General features: G+C 38.5%; 1 protein-coding gene across 1 annotated transcript in view; it reads left to right on the top strand.

Moving 5' to 3' along the window:
• LOC126485089 (piezo-type mechanosensitive ion channel component) overlaps positions 1-18,591 on the top strand; it is a 699,946-nt gene that overhangs the window by 207,877 nt on the left and 473,478 nt on the right. The window contains exons 6-7 of the mRNA XM_050108694.1: positions 12,876-13,122; positions 15,995-16,151. Coding sequence (XP_049964651.1) covers positions 12,876-13,122; positions 15,995-16,151 — 404 coding nt within the window. The remainder of the gene's footprint in view (positions 1-12,875; positions 13,123-15,994; positions 16,152-18,591) is intronic.

Genomic DNA, 18,591 nt, shown 5'->3' with positions numbered 1-18,591 from the left:
GTACAGAAGAATGGAAAAGAAAATTGAGGATGTATTAGACGACAATCAGTGTGACATAAAGAAATGTATAGGCACCAGAGAGGCAGTTCTGATGCTGCTGTTGATAATCGAAGCAAGACTAAAGGAAAAATCGGGACACATTCATAGGATTTGTTGATCTGGAAAAAGCGTTAGATGATGTCAAATGGTGCAAGATATTTGAAATTCTGAGAAAAATAAATGTAAGCTATAGAGAAAGATGGGTAATGTACAATATGTACAAGAGCCAAGAGGAACAGTAAGAGTGGGAGACATGGCATGACCTGCACCTCACAATAGGTATGGGAAGGGGAGGTTGGCAAAGCTTATAGTTGACGGTGTAGTGAGTGTCAGTCGGATCACTCTTGGGGAAAATTCCTGTTGTAGTTGGTGTTAGAGCTGCACCTGTTTTAGAGTGAAATCGGGTGATAGGTATTTCTGCTTAAAGGAAGTCCCTCTAACAAAGGAATTGCCTTCAAAGGTGGTCAGGTAACCAAGTAGTAAAGGAATAAGCATGTTTCATCAAAACGTAAGAGCTATTAGAGATGAAGTTAGTGAACTACTTATAGATGTTGACTCTGGCATTATTGGTATATCAGAGCACCATTTAAATATTTTGACAGTTCAGAGACTTCCTTTACCAGGATACAGATTAGGTGGCTGTTTTTCAAGGAGTTCTTTGCAAAATGGGGGAGTGGCCATGTACATAAAAAACAGTATTCCATTTGACTCCGTAGACGTATAACGGCACAGCAGTGAGCAAGTATTTGAATGTTGTGCAGGAGCAGTTGAATTTAGTGAAACTAAACTTCTAATTATTGTTATTTATAGGTCCCCTAACTCTGACTTTAGAGCATTTCTACTCAAGTTACAGAGTGTTCTTGGTTCACCATATAGGAAGTACCAAAAATTAGTTATACACAATGACTTCAATATTAATCTTGTATGAAATTTTTCAAGGAAAAGGATGTTGGACCATGATGCACCAATCTTTACACTAAAAGGTTTTTGTACTCAAATGAATGTTACATATAGTTACAAACTATGTAGAAAAGCTAATCCAATGGCAATAGAGAGTTTTTTAAACCTCATTAAGGAACAAGAGTGGCAGGATGTTTATAGAGCCGATAACAGAGATGACATATATAATGCTTTTCTTAATGCATTTCTCGTATTCTTTGAAAGTTGCTTTCTATTAGAATGCTCTAAACAGGGTACTAACAGTAGAAGGCAGCCCTGTTGGCTGACTAGTGGGAAAAGGATGTCATGTAGAACAAAATGGGAATTATACCAAAATGTTAGAAGTAGTCACAATTGAGCTACAGAAGCCCATTACAAACAGTATTGTAAGGTGCTTAAATTTTATTAAGAAGGCAAAAAGTATGTGGTACGCAAATAGAATAGCTAATTCACAGGATAAAATTAAAACCATGAGGTCAGTTGTGAAGGAAGTGTCTGGTCAGCAACACAACGTCGATGGTTGTATGTCCAGTATTTAACACACACTTTCTGAGCATTGCTGGTGAATTAAATAAAAACTTAAGTTTCTTCAGGGACTCATATAACTGTCTTGGAAAATGCCTTTCTGAGACTGATGTCTGAAATACGCCTCAGTGATACAGACAAGGGGGAGATTGAGTCAACAATTAAATCACTTAAGACTAAGGACTCTCATGGATATGATGGAGTGTCTAGCAGAATATTAAAGTACTGAGCTGCACATGTTAGCCCTGTACTTCGCCATACTTGTAATTTTTCCTTTAAGAATGGTCAGTTCACTGAACGATTAAAGTACTCAGCAGGAAAGCCGCTTTATAAAAAGGAGGGAAGGATAATGTACACAATTTTAGACCTATTTGTATGCCATTAGTGTTCTCTAAAGTTATTGAAAAGACTGTAAATGTCAGGATAATTCATCATTTTATTTCACATAATTTGCTATCAAATGTACACGCTCACACATCTACTTATGAGCCACACTGTATCAACCGTCTCGGCCGTGCGCAACAGACAGCCTCAAGACCACGCTGATTGTTAGTGCAGCATCTTAGGTCCCACATTACTCCCGCTGATAAAATGTACAGTTTGGTTTTAGTAGTGGTTGTAGGCTATGTTCTCTTCTCTCTGTGAGGTGCTGGATGGATTAAATGAAAGGTTTCAAACACTAGACATCTTTTTTTTATTTAACTAAGGCGTTTGATTGTGTTGATCACAAAATATTGCTCCAGAAATGGGACCATTGTGGAATACAGGGAGTAGCTTACAATTGGTTCACCTCTTACTTTATCAACAGACAACAAAAGGTCATTATTCACAGTGTTGAATATGGCTATGTATGGCTATGAGTATGGGGTCTGAGTGGGGCATGGTTAAATGGGGGTAACTCAGGGATCAGCACTGGGGCCATTCCTGTTCCTTATTTATATAAGTGATATACCCTCTAGTATTACAGGTGATTCTAAAATATTTCTGTTTGCTGATGACACTAGCTTGATAATAAAGGGTGTTGTGCACAACATTGTCTGTTTCAAATAGTGCAATTCTTGACATAAGTTCATAGCTTGTAGAAAATAAACTAACACTAAATCACAGTTGGTTTGTACAGTTTCCAACACAAAATTCAACAAAACTCAACATTTTAATTTCACAGAATGGGCATATAATTAGTGAAACTGAGCAGTTCAAATTTCTAGGTATTCGGATAGATAGTACACTGTCGAGGAAAGCCCATGTTCAGAATCTTGTTCAAAGACTTAATGCTGCCATTTTTACTATTCGAACGGTATCTGATGTAAGTGATAGTTTGACATGAAAAGTAGTCTACTTTGCTTATTTTCATTCACTTATAACATGTGATATTACATTTTGGGTTAACTCTTCCCATTTTCGAAGGATATCTTTGGCTCAGAAATGGGTGGTTCGGGCAATAGGTGGTATAAATCCGCAGACTTCTTGTCGACCCCTTTTCATTAGTCTGGGTATTCTGACATTGGCCTCTCGATAAATTTATTCTTTACTGTCATTTGTGGTTATCAGTATCAGCTTATCTCCAAGAATTAGCAGTTTTCACTCAGTTAATACTTGGCAGAAACCCAATCTGCATTTGAGTCACACTACCTTGACTAATATGCAGAAAGGTGTGCAGTATACTGCTACATCCACTTTCAATAAGCTACTGCAAGAATTAAAAAATCTTAGCAGTAGTCCACACACTTTCAAATCGAAACTGAAGCGTTTCCTCAAGGGTCACTCCTTCTTTTCTGTCGAGAAGTTCCTTGAAAAATTAAGCTGGTTCCTGTGTTAAATTGTTGATTGCATTTACATAAACTTATGGCTTGTCATTTTTTGGGTTCATACACATTTTATTTGATTCGTTATTACTTTTAGGTTGTAATTTCATGTACTGACATGTTCCATGGCCTTGGAGATTTCCTTCTCGATTTGGTCCTACAGGACGAGATGTGTAAACCAAAAGAACAAAAGGGTGTGAGACAGTGATGTAGTTTCTTGTCCCTACTATTCAATCTATACATCAAAGAAGCAACGATGGAAATAAAAGAAAGGTTCAAGAGTGGAGTTAAAATTTGAGGTGAAAGAATATCAATGAAAAGATTCACTGATGACATTCCTATCCTGAGTGAAAGTGAGGAAGATTTATGGGATCTGCTGAATAGAATGAGCAGTATAAGAGCACAGAATATGGATTGAGAGTAAATTGAAGAAAGACAAAAGTAAGGAGACATAACAGAAATGAGAACAGCAATAAACTTAACATCAAGATTGTTGATGACGAAGTAGATGAAGTTAATGAATTGTACTACCTAGGCAGCAAAGTAACGAGTGATGGACAGAGCAAGGAGGACATAAAATGCAGACTAGCACTGACAAAAAGGGCATCCCTGGCCAAGAGAAGTCTGTTAGAATCAAACATAAGCCTTAATTTGAGGAAGAAATTTCTGAGAGTGTATATTTGGAGCACAGTATTATATGGAAGTGAAACATGGACTGTGAGAAAACCAGAAAAGAAGAGAATTAAAGCATTTCAGATGTGGTGTTGCAGAAAAATGTTGAAAATTAGGTGGTCTGATAAGGTAAGGACTGTGGTGGTTCTGAGGATAGTCAGGAAGGAAAGGAATATATGGAAATCACTGACAAGTAGGGACAGGATGGTAGGATATCTGTTAAGACATCAGGGTTAACGTCTATGCTACTAGAGGGAGCTGTAGAAGGTAAAAACTGTAGAGGAAGACAGAGATTGGAATACATCCAGCAAATAATTTAGGACGTAGGTTGCACAGACGAGGAATTTGTGGCAGGCCACATCACACCCATCAGAAGACTGATGACAAAGAAAAAGGTCATTTGGAGAATTAAAGTACACAGGAAAAAACAAATTGCTATAAAAACTGGCAGTTATTCATCTGGGAGAAAGGTGTCACTCATAAAAGTTTGGTATTGATACACTATTCAAATGGCAATGTTATAGTTGGTGACAGCCTTACAGTGTCTGGCTTCGCAGCTCACAGTGAATGCTCATTGACTGCTCAGTTGAAAGTTAATAGACAGCAACTGCATTTCGTTTCTGCACCTTAGCAACATCACAGACCAGCTTGCCTGAGTCTGCTTCACATTTGAAGCATGAGTACACTTTAAAAATAGGGTCCATTGCCTGTTTGTGAAGCATTTGGCACCTAATAGGTGTTTTAGCCATTGTGAGAAAACTCAAAACATACAGAATAACACAGATATGTCAGTTGTAGCTTTGCACATGTAAAACACATAGAAAGCTCAAATACGATGTAAGTTTACACAGTACAGAATGCGGAAACTGACTGGGTGCTTATTGGCTCGTTGCACTGCTGTCTACTGCGCACTTCTGCCCAGAGGCCATAAATGTTGTCACTGAGGATAGTAGGTTGGAGATACTTATTTTGAGAATGCAACAGCCACAGATAATTTTCATAAACTAACATGTCCATCTACTATACCGTTATGTCCAGAGAATAATCCAATAGAAAGTCCCGTACAGTGAGCAGTAGTTTTAATCCAAATATTATATGAAAATGTGAGTAGTTGCATCAGTTTTGAAGGCTGTGATAGAACCGTTAGCCACTTGCAGCAGCTGGCACTTAAACCACAGATAAGCTAAATGTTTTCACTAAGAGAAATGGTGAATAGATCTTGTCCACTGCACTGTGTACCACTCACAGTAGGGTTAAATTGACTGATGTGCTGCCTGGGGCATGACCTGAAACATGCTGTCTTCACTCTGTGCATTCCTACATCTGTGAAATACCACATAGGGCCAGCAGTAGCCCATTTTGTGCCAGACTCAGTGTGGGGTAAGGCATGTAACAGATGCAGCTGATGATACACATTTCATCATCTCTACATCTGATGGGTACCCTGATCCATTGTACCAGGGGAGGTGAAGGTGTCATTGTGGAAGTCTGTCCAATTGGTGGATGGTCCTATGGCATCAAGTGACTGTGGAGGCATCCATCCTGGGTGGTGTCTGAACGTCTGAGCTTGCATCAGAGCACCTGTCAGGGAACCAGTGACATGCCGGAGTGCATCTGTTGTGATCCTGGAGCTGCAGTACATGTAGGAGGGTCTATGGTGTTCAGTTGTGGAGAAGGTCTGCTGGGGATAGTCAGTGACTGGAGAGTTCTCTTCATTTCGTCCTTGAATGTTATTACCATCCTCTTCAGTTCAACCTTTGACTGTGGATGGACTGGTGCCCTCAGCAGATGGGGATGCTGTGTAGGCCAAAGGAATCAACAAAGGCAGCAGAAGTGAACTGTGGACCATTATTTGAAATGAGGCTAATGGCAAGTCTTCTGTGGCAAGGATTGGAGCCATTGTTGTCACTATCGTGTCTGTGGTAGATGCGATTTAATGTTCATAGGGGAACGTAGAGTAGGTGTCTACAGATGTATGCCATGTGGTTTTAATAAAGGGGATGGCAAAATCTGCATGAAAATGGTCACATGGACTGGAGGGCTGTGGCCACAGAGAGAATACTCTTGGAAGTTCTGCTTGGTGAGTGACACAACTTGTACTGGAGAATGCCATATCTTCAACAATGGTGTCAGTCATGGCCAGTACATTTTGCATTTGGCCAAGGAAATCTTGCATGTGACTCTCCACTGCACAGTTTGAAGTAAGGAAAGAGGGAGGCTTGGTGGTATGACAACTCTGTGGGACTTGTGCTCTGTGGCTAATAGAACAACACTGTCTTGTACCTAGAGACAATACTAAAGTGTGAAGTGACCTTGTCCTGCTGGATGGGTGTGGGTAGGAAGCTGGTGAGATCATATCCCTTGTGTCCATTGAATAATCTTAAGAAATGTAACATCTTTGGTTGGTTTGGCCATGACCAGTAATGCAGTGAGGTGAAATTTTTCCAGAATGTGGTGCCCTTTGTTTCTGTTGTAAAGCAGAAGGTATTTTGTTGGTCAATCAGTCGGCCCCTGCTGGAAGCTGAGACGACATGTCAGCATTGGCATAAAGGCTCACAGGTTTACTAAGAATACAATAATCATAAGAAGACGGGAACAGGACACACCACTGCAGTTGTGTGACTGTGGATTTGTTGGGCTGTGTTGTTGGGTTAAGAGGACTGTGGACTAACTGAGCCTTTTAAAGCATGTGATCAGTTACATGAAAAAATTAGATCATTTGGAATGGGCATTCATTGAACCACCTGATATGTTGATGAGATTCGTTTTTGCTAGATATTCAACAGACTTCTGAAAAACTGGCACTTTAGGTTACTGAAAAACTGGCACTTTAGGTTACATTTTGACCCTGTGTTCTACATCATGGTGAGAAGTTATTATAAATTATGCAGATGTGCACATTTATCAGTGTCCATTATAGTATCATACACATAGTTGCAACATGTCTGAGTCTTGTGTAGTAATTGTTAAAGATATTGTTGGAAAAGTGTACGGGTGCTTGAAATGCCAAACGGGGGTCACCAATGTAAGTAAAGTCCAAACTGTGTATTTCATTCTGGAAACATCCCCCAGGCTGTGGCTAAGCCATATCTCTGCAGTATCCCTTCTTCCAGGAGGCTAGTCCTGCAAGTTTTGCAGTAGAACTTCAATTAAGTGTGGATGGTAAGAGATAAGGTACTGGTGTAAGTAAAGCTGTGAGGGCAGGCTGTGAGTAGTGCTTAGCTATCTCAGTTGACTGAGCACTTGTCCGTGAAAGGCAAAGGTCCCAAGTTCAAGGCCAATCTGGCAGGAAGTTTCAATGTGTTTAACTCTAAAAACTGTTTTGAGTCTGCAAATGTGTGTGTGTTCTCACAGTGAGGGTTTGGATGGTGTTCATGACCATTTGTGAAATAAGTACCTTAAACTCACAAAATAATCTGAGAGAATGATTAGATTTCTAAACCACTACCAATGGTGAAGTGCCCCTCACTTCCCAGTGAGGGAACTGGCAACATCAGTGAAGGTGTTGCAGCAAGACTGCATGTGGTAAGAACACCAGTCTGCACCTAGTCAGTGACCTGATGGACTGGAGTCCTTTGCGCTGCTCTGTATAAAGCTATGCAAATGAAACTGTATGGTATCAAATATCATCTAATTGTATTTGTTCACTGTAGGCAGTGATCATGGTGTGAAAATCGAAATTTCTTAAGTATGCAACACAAGTAATGAAAACCCATGAGGTGCAAGTTCCGGGATTCTGCAACATGTTAACACCAATGGACCACCATCATCGGACATGAATTTGGAGCAGCTGAGAACACAGTGACAACAGTTACAACACCACGACACCAATGCGCACTGCAGACTCACCAGTTACAGGAGCAGCGACAACTGATGCAGCAGTAGCAAGAATTCATGTGGGATTAAGAATGACTGAAACAGGAAGAGGCTGTCACTTTACATAAGAAATACCAAGATTGGCAGCATATATCTCTAAAGCACTACAACTGTAACGATTCCTTAGGGCCTCAAATCTGCTTGTACCTAAGCTACACTGATAGGCCAGTTAGCCACAATGACATTGTTCGTGGCATCCGTATGCGGGACTGCATCATGTGGCTTTCAAAGCATTGTTGCAGAAGTGCTTAAAAAAATTTCCCCAATTCCTATGGATTTCACACTTGCTGTAAATGCACTACTCCTTTCTGTTAATGGCACAAGCTTGCAGAATCTCTTGTCAGAATTTCGAAGGTTTCAGGACTCCTTGTGATTACATTGTGTGGTTCATCATTAAAGTATTCTATAGTAACCTTAACATCACCGCTAGAAAAGTTCACATCCCAGGATGCAGCTCTTGGAGTGCATAAAAGATGGAGAAGCCAATCCTCAGCCCAAAGGAAAAGGGAGCACACCATTTCTCGTTGATCAAGCAGCATGTGATCCTTGCCTACTCAGACTGGGAGGAATGTTTCTACCATAGACACTTCAGGCATAGGGCAGGTAATTACGTACCTGGCTGTCAGGCCCTTTCTGTTGGAGGGATAGTCTGCCAGCAACAGTGAGTCGGGCAACAACTGAAGTGCCTAGTGGTCGCGGGTAAGGTTGCCAAGCTGCAGTTTCTAGTAGACACCTACATTGACATTAAATCTGACCCTCAGCGTCTGGAGAGCTTTTGAACAGTGCTTTTTCATTGCTGACATCACCCACCCAATTGCAGGCCTGGATTTTCTGTCTTCCTAAAACCTCACACTTGATGTGTGCCGTAGTTGCATCCTGGACTGAACAACATCAGTAAGTACAATTCAAGTAAAATTCTATTACCATTATATACCTCATACTGCTGAAATTAAGCACCATATACAGCTGGCACTAGAGTGCATTGTTTCACACCTATCACATTGAATAATGACCTATAGGAGACGTTTGAAGCATCAAATTCTTCAGTAAATTCTGTGGGAGCAGTTCCGCAATGCTTCAGCAGAGTCTGTGAACCCTTAAGATACTTCTCCAAAATGCTGGCAAAAAATGCTCTTGATATTTTATACTGAGTTGCTGGATGCCTATCACTATAAAATATTTAAGTTTTATGAATGAAGGCTACATCTTCACCATACACAGTGGCCAGTGAGTGCTGATATTCACAATTTTGCAGCCCTGAAACGTTTACGCTTCAGTCCAAGTGAACCATCTGAATCTTATTTGCTAGTTCACAACTTACATTTGGCACATCAGGGGCACCAAAAGTATGGTTTCTGACATTGTGTCTTAAGTTGGCAGCATATCACAGCCAGTAGATTTTGATAAGCTGTCAACATCGCAGAACAGTGATGCAAAACTGAAAGAGCTGATGCAAAGAATGTTGGTCCTTCAATTGTGGCACATACCAATGCTAGCTGAAAATGTAGCAATATACTGTGACAAAGCCACAGGCTGGCTGCAACTGTGTGTACCAGCACTACAGCATCACCAAGGATTTGCTTCCAAGCATGGACTATGTCATCCAGGTACCCATGCAACAAGGGCTCTGATGTGCAGAAAGATTGCCAATTGTGGACCTAGGAATATGTCCCATCCTAGGAGAGCAAACTGGCACATCATTTACGGGCACTGCTTGGAAAGTTTGTAGCTCCCAAAGTAAGTTTCTCACAGCTGCTTGTGGATCTCGTCAGCTTGGTACTTATTTCTCACAGCTTTTACCTGACAGTGATTGACATTTACACGAGGTGACCAGGAATTTTACCACTATGAGATCATACAGTGCAATGTGTGGCTCTCCGTTTACCATCAGTTGGATAGTGGGGTTGGTGGCCCAGGATGTTTGGCACATGATGTCTGACCGAGACCACCAATGGGAGGCAGAGTTGTTCCACACCATGGCACAATTGTACTGAATTTACCTCTGAAGAAATACACCATATCACACAGCTTCTACTGGTGTGCTAAAATGCCTTCACCATTCGCTTCACGCTGACATCATATGGCACTGGGTCTAGAGTGAACACATTCTTGCTGGTACTGCTCAGTGTGCATGGTGCATTGAAGGAGAACTTTCAGGCATTTGTGGCAGAGCTTATATATGGTGAATCTCTGCAGTTGCCAGGTGAATTCTTTCTCTAATCCGTTACACCTGCCTGAACAACGTTTAGAATTGTAGCAAACCATCAGAGAAAGATGGAAGAGTTGAGACCAACAGAAGCTTCACATCACAGATTTGACCAGGGCGAATTATGTCTTTTTGTATTGAGGACTGTTAATAAAGTTTTGAAGCCATCTTACAAAGTTCCCTGTCTGGTCAAAGAACTGGGTGACAGGACACTGACTCTCCAGGTAAAGGGGAAAAGAAAATTGTAACTGTTGAGTGATCTAATCTGGCGTACGCAAGTGTCAAAGACTTTAATTAACCTCTAGCTACTGTTGCATTGGCACGTGCGTAAATACCCCTACTCCATACCATTACACTGTTGGTGGCCATTGCGCACCCTGACATGCCACCCACACTGTGCCTGACATCAAGAAAAGAGAGTGAACCAGTGATGAGACAATGTGAAGTAAGAATGCTATTCTGCTGGACCCACATGCTAGTTCACAAATCAACAGTTATCATTGATTCCTCTTGCTGTGGCAGTCTCAGTACATCACACTTCGATGCTGAGGAACTGGCAATATTGGTGCAGTAATTTACTGTATATAAGGGACAGTCAAATGAAAATGAGACAGATTGAAAAAGGTAAGTAAACTGTTTAGTGTTTGAAAAGTAATCATATTCATTGTAAATACGTTTATACCACTGTGAGACAAGATGATCAGTACATTCATGGAAAAATGTTTGCTGTTGCCAATAGAATTGTGTTTGTACTCAGGTGTGCACCTCTACATCTGAAGTATATCGATGGTCATGAATTTCTTTCTTCAGGGCTCCAGGGGAGAGATTGGGACTGAAAGAGGGATGTGTAAGGGCTTCCCAGTGAAACATCTGCAGTGTAGTCAAAACAACAGGCATGCCAGCTCTGGAAAAGTCATGATTACCTATTTCTGTGACTGCAAGGGCCAGCTACTCATTGGCTTTCTAGAACAAGGTGCAACAAATAGTGGGCAGCTTTATGTGGACACTTTGTGAAAACTAAAGCATGTCTCAAGTCCAAATGCTCAGGTATATTGATGGATGGCATCATTCTGTTGCAGGATAATACCTGTTGCCAAGGTTGTTTCGACTAAGCTGCAGAAGTTTTGCTGTGAAGCCCTTACACATCCTCCATACAGTCCTGATCTCTATCCAAGTGATTTCCATATTTTTGGAGCCCTGAAGAAAGACATCTGTGGTTGCTTATTTGCTTCAGAAGAAGAGATGCTGACCTGAGTACACTCAAGGTTCCGTAGGCAACTGCCTGCACGTTCTTCATGGAGGTATTAACCATCTTGTCTGGCAGTGGCATAAATATATTAACAGTTATGATTACTTTTGATACAATAAACAGTTTACTTATGTTCTTTCTATCTGTCTCATTTTCAATTGACTGCCCTAATACCTGTGCTAAGAAAGCCAGTCTGCATCTAATCAGTTATCTGACTGGATGAGAGTTCAAGCTGCCAAGCCCCATGATGGTGTGCTCCTGTAGGTGGTCCAGTTCTACTTTTTCATTCCAGAGAAAGTATGTGGGATTGGCTGTGCATGAGTGAAATGAGGTACAGCTGACTGCTCACTACAGATTTAGCCTGTGTTGGTATAGTACATCCTAAACCAGGGAAAAACAATTTTCAAAAGTGACTACAGAGATCAAATATTGTTTGAAATATAACTCCTGGTGATTACAAATTGATTTATTATATTTTATACAACCAGACTTTTTGAAAGAATCAAGATAAAATATATTTTCATTAATCAGAGAATTAATTATTAATAAACAATTTCCTAGCAACATGTTACAACACCACGGTTATATAAAAGCTTTCCTTGTAGCTTACAGCCATTCTATGATGAAATGCTGTTGGTATGGGTTTGTAATTTGGGAGAACTTAACATCAAAGATGTTCTCCTGTTTATCAGAGAGTATGATCTTCCTGTATGTATTTGGAAAGAAAAGTTTTATTCAGAATTTATAGATCAATGAGCACCTTGCAGAGAACCTGTCGATATTGAAATAGACACTTAATCTTGACTGATAGATGATAGAGCTCTGCTTAGTTATACTACAAGAGCCATCTAATTGATAAAGACTGCCAAGAAAAAAAAATCTATTCCTTGTCAAACATTGGTCCTGAGGATGTTGAATGAAACAGTATGGGCAGAACTGGAGATGTGCTCAAAAAACATACCTTGCCACACAAAAGGCGAGATGTCACTTTTTCTGTACTACACTGTGTGCTAGCATGCACTGTGATCAGCACTGTTAACATCTGCAGCCAGTGACACTAGAGTAAGGCTGTGAATGTCAACATGTCTGGCCTGTTTAGTACAGAAACATCAGAATGAGGAAAACTGTATTTTTATGTGTCTGGCAAAAGTTTGAAGCTTTGTGCAGATGTGCACCACTTGTTCTAATGGTGGGTTGAAAACTAACATGGCAGGGCCCACATGTCTTTCTCAGGCTTGTTGTGGATGACTATGTCCTTTCTGCTGTGTGTGGATGCAGCAGTTGGGAGTTCATGTTGACTTACACTCTACTCTCCACAGTTCTCAAAGCTGTTTTCTGGTTCTTCCTTCAAAAGGTGAACTCTTCATGTGAGGAAACCTGATATTTCATGTAGTTGTACATATACTATAAGCAACTTAAGCACCATCAATTCTGCTCTCTCCCTCTCTCTCTCTCTCCCTCTCTCTCCCTCCCTCTCCCTCCCTCTCCCTTTCTCAGTTGTCATTTTCTGGTATTACATAGATTCTAAAATTGCCCATTGTGATATTTGTTTTATTACTTTCAGGAAAGTACATTACTCTGCTCTCATTAGGAATTGCTGGTGTAATACAACCATCGGTACTCAATGGAATTTACTTCATAACCTTTCTTGGTTCCATGACATGGTGGGCATGTTACAGGGACTTGAGAAGAGCATTTTCAGTTGTCCTTCACATTATTGTGTTAATTGCAGCTGTACATATCACAGCAATTTTTTGTATGCAGCTGCAGTACATACAGGAAATAGTTACTGATAAATGCAATGTTTGCAGGTAAGAATTATATTCCAAACAGTTAACTAAGTGAAGGTGTTACCTTAACTATCTTGGATATATATGTTGTCGAAATAGAGCTCTGTCGCAGTGAATGTTCTGGAAACTGTATAGTAGTGTGAAATATAGCAAATTTCTCGGTTGTAACTAGATGTCTGACTGGCTATTGATTTATTCTTCCTTTTTCATTGTATTCCATCTTTGCAACTAAATGAAAGGCAGTTTGTTTTTTGCCGTAGGCATTTTGCATCTTTTACTTGTGAAGCATCTTCTGTGGCCTGTAATACTTTTTGTTTAATATAGTAGTTAAAAATATGTTGCTATATTAATTTTCACTGAAGGAAGAAGAGGCACAGAGTGATCAATTCACAGTCCCATTACTTTTTTATTACTCTTGGATAGCTAGATTTCGGCTATAAAATAGATACAGCATTGAATAGTACCAACAAAATGGAAGACAAAACAATCCAGTAATGATAAAAAGTTATGTTCTCACATACTACTATGCCATGCAATGCAGTGCTATATCTATTTTACCACCAAACAAGTAAATCACTATTCAGTTTTTAGCTTTAAAGGCTAGATAAAATGGCAGTTTGTTTCATAATCTTCCTGCAAACAGTGTAACACAGTTGGAGCTACATTATACATTTATGTATGAAATTTTACATCAATAGAGGTCATTTTCATGTTTTATTAAATGTACTTCATTAAATCATCCTTGTCATGTTGATCTTAGTTATTTTACTACAGTGTTAACAGATCTTCATAAAAACTGTTTATAAGAACTTTTATATTTCTTTAATATTAAATATTTAGTGGACCTTTTATCCACTGTGATATGAGTGTCTACGCTAGGCTTTTGATGAATTTCAGATTGGTATGCAATTTTATTTTACCGAGATGATCTTCAACAAAATATTTTTAATTTTTAAAATTTTTATTTCTAAAGTGATGTAACAATTTTGTATTATACAGTTGTATGAATCTATTTATGATGCTTTGCATATATTTTGGTGGATCACTTTCACCACTAAGGTGTTAGCAAGCAATTGTAAGTTGACATTTCTGGAATACTTCAAAGTGACATGCGAATATGCTTGTTGATTTTAGATACTAAGAAAGGGTTTTAAATTCGGTTCTTATTTGCATTGCACGGTGTAAGCTAAGGCCACTGTACTTGCTGTAAACAACTGCTTCGGTGTCTTGCTGCCTATATACCAGAAAGATCATATGGTGACATGTACTACCACAAGTTTGTTGGATTGTAACTCAAACAGTATGTTGATCAGAATGGGTAGCTGCTGTTGGATAACATGGTGTTTTACTTATTGCTCTATGTAAAGTAAATTAATTCTGATTCTGTAATTTCCGTGTGTTGTAGCACTTTAGACAGCTGTTTTTAGCCCAAATCTAAATATACACTAGTAATAAAAACTAATGGGATTGCGATTGGTTGCTGTGTACCTGTCTTCCCTATAGTTGCTGTGCACAACAATTCCTTATAGAATCAAAGTTGATTAATATTTTCACTTGTTATTCTGTTGTTTTTCACATTAGAAACAACTTTTCAGCACAAGTTTTGTAAGGTTAAATTATCATTTGGTTTTACTTAAGACGTCTTATCAGGGGTGGTGGCAATGGGGGTGGGGGGGGGTCTGTGGGGGCTACAGCCCACCCCCAACCACAATGGAGTATCATATTATACTGGATAAAATGACATCAGAAATCGGTGAATATATTACTCCAATGTAGCAATATAGGTTGCAATGTATTTCAAACACATTTTAACAAAAGAATAAGAGCAGCAAATAGCTTACTGTCTAAACCAATAAATATCATTTAACTTAAAATGGGCATCTTATGATTAATTAATACACATTTTTTACCCTGAACTGAAAAACAGCTACCAAAAACTACTTTAAGCAACACCAAATTTTACCACTTTGTCGGTGGAGGACACTACCTCCCCTTTTGTTAAGCTATATTCCATTCCCCAAATCCAGTCTCCCCACCCTGCTTGACTGACTTCTAGAATTGCTCTGGCTTCTGATGTTGTTAATCCATGTATGTTATCCTGGAGATGTATCTAGTTGGTCTGCCGATTTTCGACATTATTTCAACCACATTTATTTGGTGGAAAAAAACACTGAAAATCAGCCATCTGGAGTATGCAGACCATCTAAATACATCTCCAGGACAACACATATCAATTAACATCTTCAGAAATTGTACATTCCAAGTGATAATTTAACCTCATGAAACTTGTACTGTGAAAGTTTTTTCTAATCTGAAAAACAAGAGGAAAACAATTGAAAATATGATATAGCAACATAGTTGTGACTACTGTGCAACACACTCATTACACACATAAATCAAACATGTGTTACAGGCCACTGAAGAAGCTTCACAAAGAAAAGCAGCAAAATGTGTATGGGAAAAAACAAACTGCCTTTTGTTTTGTTAAAAGGACAGAATAACATTTCAATGAATTGTGAAACAACTATGGAATGACAGAAAAAAGATAAAATCACAATAATCTTCTTAAATTTGAAGGAACATGTGCATTATTATAAAGAAAATGACAACCTCTGTTATTAAATAAACTCAAAGTGCTTCTTATGAACAAACTACATTATACTCGTATAGTAATTGCTCATTTATTGGCCTGAAAAACTGAATCAGCATCTCTGCAATTAATTATTTATTATCTTTGCAACTTACCTAATTATACAGTGGATCTGTTTTGTACAATTTACTTGTACTTACTGTTATTAATTCAACTGTTACTTATTGGACAACACAAATTTCATGTAAAACTGCTCAAAATGAAGAAACATCTTACTTTTGACATATTATGTTCAATTAACAGGTACCTGGGACTAAAATCACTTGTCTATACAAATTGCTTGGATCCAGGTGATACATGGTACATTGATGCAGACTGGACAAATTTTCTTAATCCTGCTGTTCTGTTTTGGTTGTACTATGTCCTGTCTCTTGAAGCCAGGCTTCTCTTTATGCCACATGTAAGTATGTTCCCAAACCATCTCTGTTGCTCTAAGTTAAATGCCTGATATGCATTAACAGGCTGACAATTAACCCATAAAATGATTAATTGCTAATGAAGGTATGTGGTTGTGTTAATTGATTGAAAGTAATCTCTGGTTTGAATAGTTGGTAGACTACTCACATTTGGTCTATCTTGGAATTCATTTATTTCTGTGTAGTGGGTTTTATTCTTAGACATAGGGAAGTGCTGCTATATTTGTTAGTCAGCTAGCAGTTTATTTAGCCACAGTAGTGATTCAAAAATTACAGCCTAATTTATAGTAACAGACTTTGAAGACTACCCTTTAGCACATTTGACTCATAAATTTCATATAGTAATGACAGATGCAATGATAATATTTAAAATAATATTCTCAAGTTCTTTTTGGTGATGGTTTATTTAATTTAGCCTTGGTGGAAGTGGTTTGTGTTCCTGCAGAGGTTGCTTTTTGTAACTTGGGTGTGTTTTATAGCACTTCAGTTAGAGAATATGCACTGCCTTTGTGGGAGTGGGTGTGTCCTTAGTGTATTGTTCCATTCTGCTCTCATCAGTTTTGATTTATAACTCCTCTTCCTTGGTGACAATAACTGTGGCTTCTACCACTGGTGTACAGGATTCATGAGGTACACACTAAGCCTGCTACCATTTGTGGATGACATTACCATATTCTTAGGTTAATCTGAAGTAATTATGCACACATGATGCAGAATGATCAGAGTCTGCTGTCAGATTCCCTCCTTTAGAGAAAGTGACATACTGTCAATGAGATTAAGTGATTCACTGATTACGTTCTTTTATTTTTTATATTTTTCATGACAAAATTATATGAGCATTTCACCGTGTCATCTGCTTTCAACGAGCCAGTGGTCATCTTTAGATATAAGGCACATGCTGCAAGTAGTTTTTGTTGCAGTAGTGCAAAAAGAAACCATGTGTAGCATATGCCTTTAATCTGAAGATGACCACTGGCTCACTGAAACTGATTATGGCATTGTGAAATTCTCAGGTGATTGTGTTGTGATAAATATAAAAAAATAAAATAACAGTTTCCTTCCTAATAGAGGATGTCATAATTGAAGTGATGAAAACACTTAAAGTTGTATATTAGAATGCGTTGTAGCCCATCGATGTTATGCAGTTGCTTAGTAATCTGTAGTTAAATGCATTCTTTTATAGTATGTTGTTGGAAGTGTCTGTTACTTGCACTCTGCTATATTTTAAAGTAAAGAATTTTAACTTATTGTATATGTTTCTGTATTTAGGAATACATTAATGAAATGAATTGGAGAATCTGACTGTAGGATAATGCAGCACTCAGGGTATATGTGCCAGAGTCTGTATGGAGTTCAAAATCTGTCATCTGTCTTCATAGCTCTATACTCACAAACAAGGAATTGGAGCAGCATTTCTATGAACACAGCTGTAATGAATTGTTAGTAACGTTGACATTTTACATGTGGCATATAAGATAAGCTAATAGATAACTAAATTTCATTGCCTTGTCGACACATTTAGCAGAATTGGTGTTTCCTCTCCAATAATATATACAAGATATTAAAATAAATGTGAATAATATTTTTATATATGTTGGTATGCATAGAACAAGATTGAACAGTGTAATAGAGATAGGTCATGGAATAAAATCACTTTGAGAAGTGAGCACTAATTAGCAGGAGGAGAGAAGTGGAAAGATGTGTATTTCATGATAAATTATATCTGCTGAGGGAAGTTTTGTAACAACATCATATTGTCAGGTGCGCAGACCCAATTTCAGTAGTTTATTATAGGGTGCTTTCTGAATTGTAAAACTGATCTACAAGCCAGTTAGTGCATAAAAGCACATAAAAGTTTGTCTAGATGTTTTGAGAAAATAGTTGTTCCCCTGTTCTGAAAATCTATACCCACATTATCTCAAAGCAATCGTCCAAGTCACTTATTGTTTCTGAGTATCTTGTGGAGCCCGGACTATGTGGCCACTATTTTCCAATTATTTTGAAATGCTAAATAAGGCAAAATGCAGAACAAAACTTGTCTACAAACTGTGGGCTGTGTTGAAGTATGCACCAGAAAACCTTTTTAATAACATGAATAAAATACACACACCAAACATAATAGCATTAAAAATACTTGTGCAGAGCCTGTGCTAGATTCAGGGTCTCGTGCATTTTCGATTCTCCTGTGTGGCATACAAGTGTTCTTTTTTTGTCTTAATTCTGATTAGGTTTTTCACACAAGAACATTACATGCTGATGTGAAAGGAATTTGTGTTATCTATCTCACTCAAGCTCTGATTTTAAAAGGATACTCTCAATTTGGCTCAATATCTGTCCTAAGTAAGATCATTAGACTGGTAGACTGATTCAAATTTCAAACTATTGTTCCATAAATTCAAAGCAAAAACTGTCTGTTTATAAATG

The sequence above is a fragment of the Schistocerca serialis genome, chromosome 6, assembly GCF_023864345.2.
Source record: "Schistocerca serialis cubense isolate TAMUIC-IGC-003099 chromosome 6, iqSchSeri2.2, whole genome shotgun sequence".
Taxonomy (NCBI): Eukaryota; Metazoa; Arthropoda; class Insecta; order Orthoptera; family Acrididae; genus Schistocerca; species Schistocerca serialis.
Note: the sequence above shows the minus strand (reverse complement) of the source record. Positions and strands in the feature narration are given on the sequence as shown.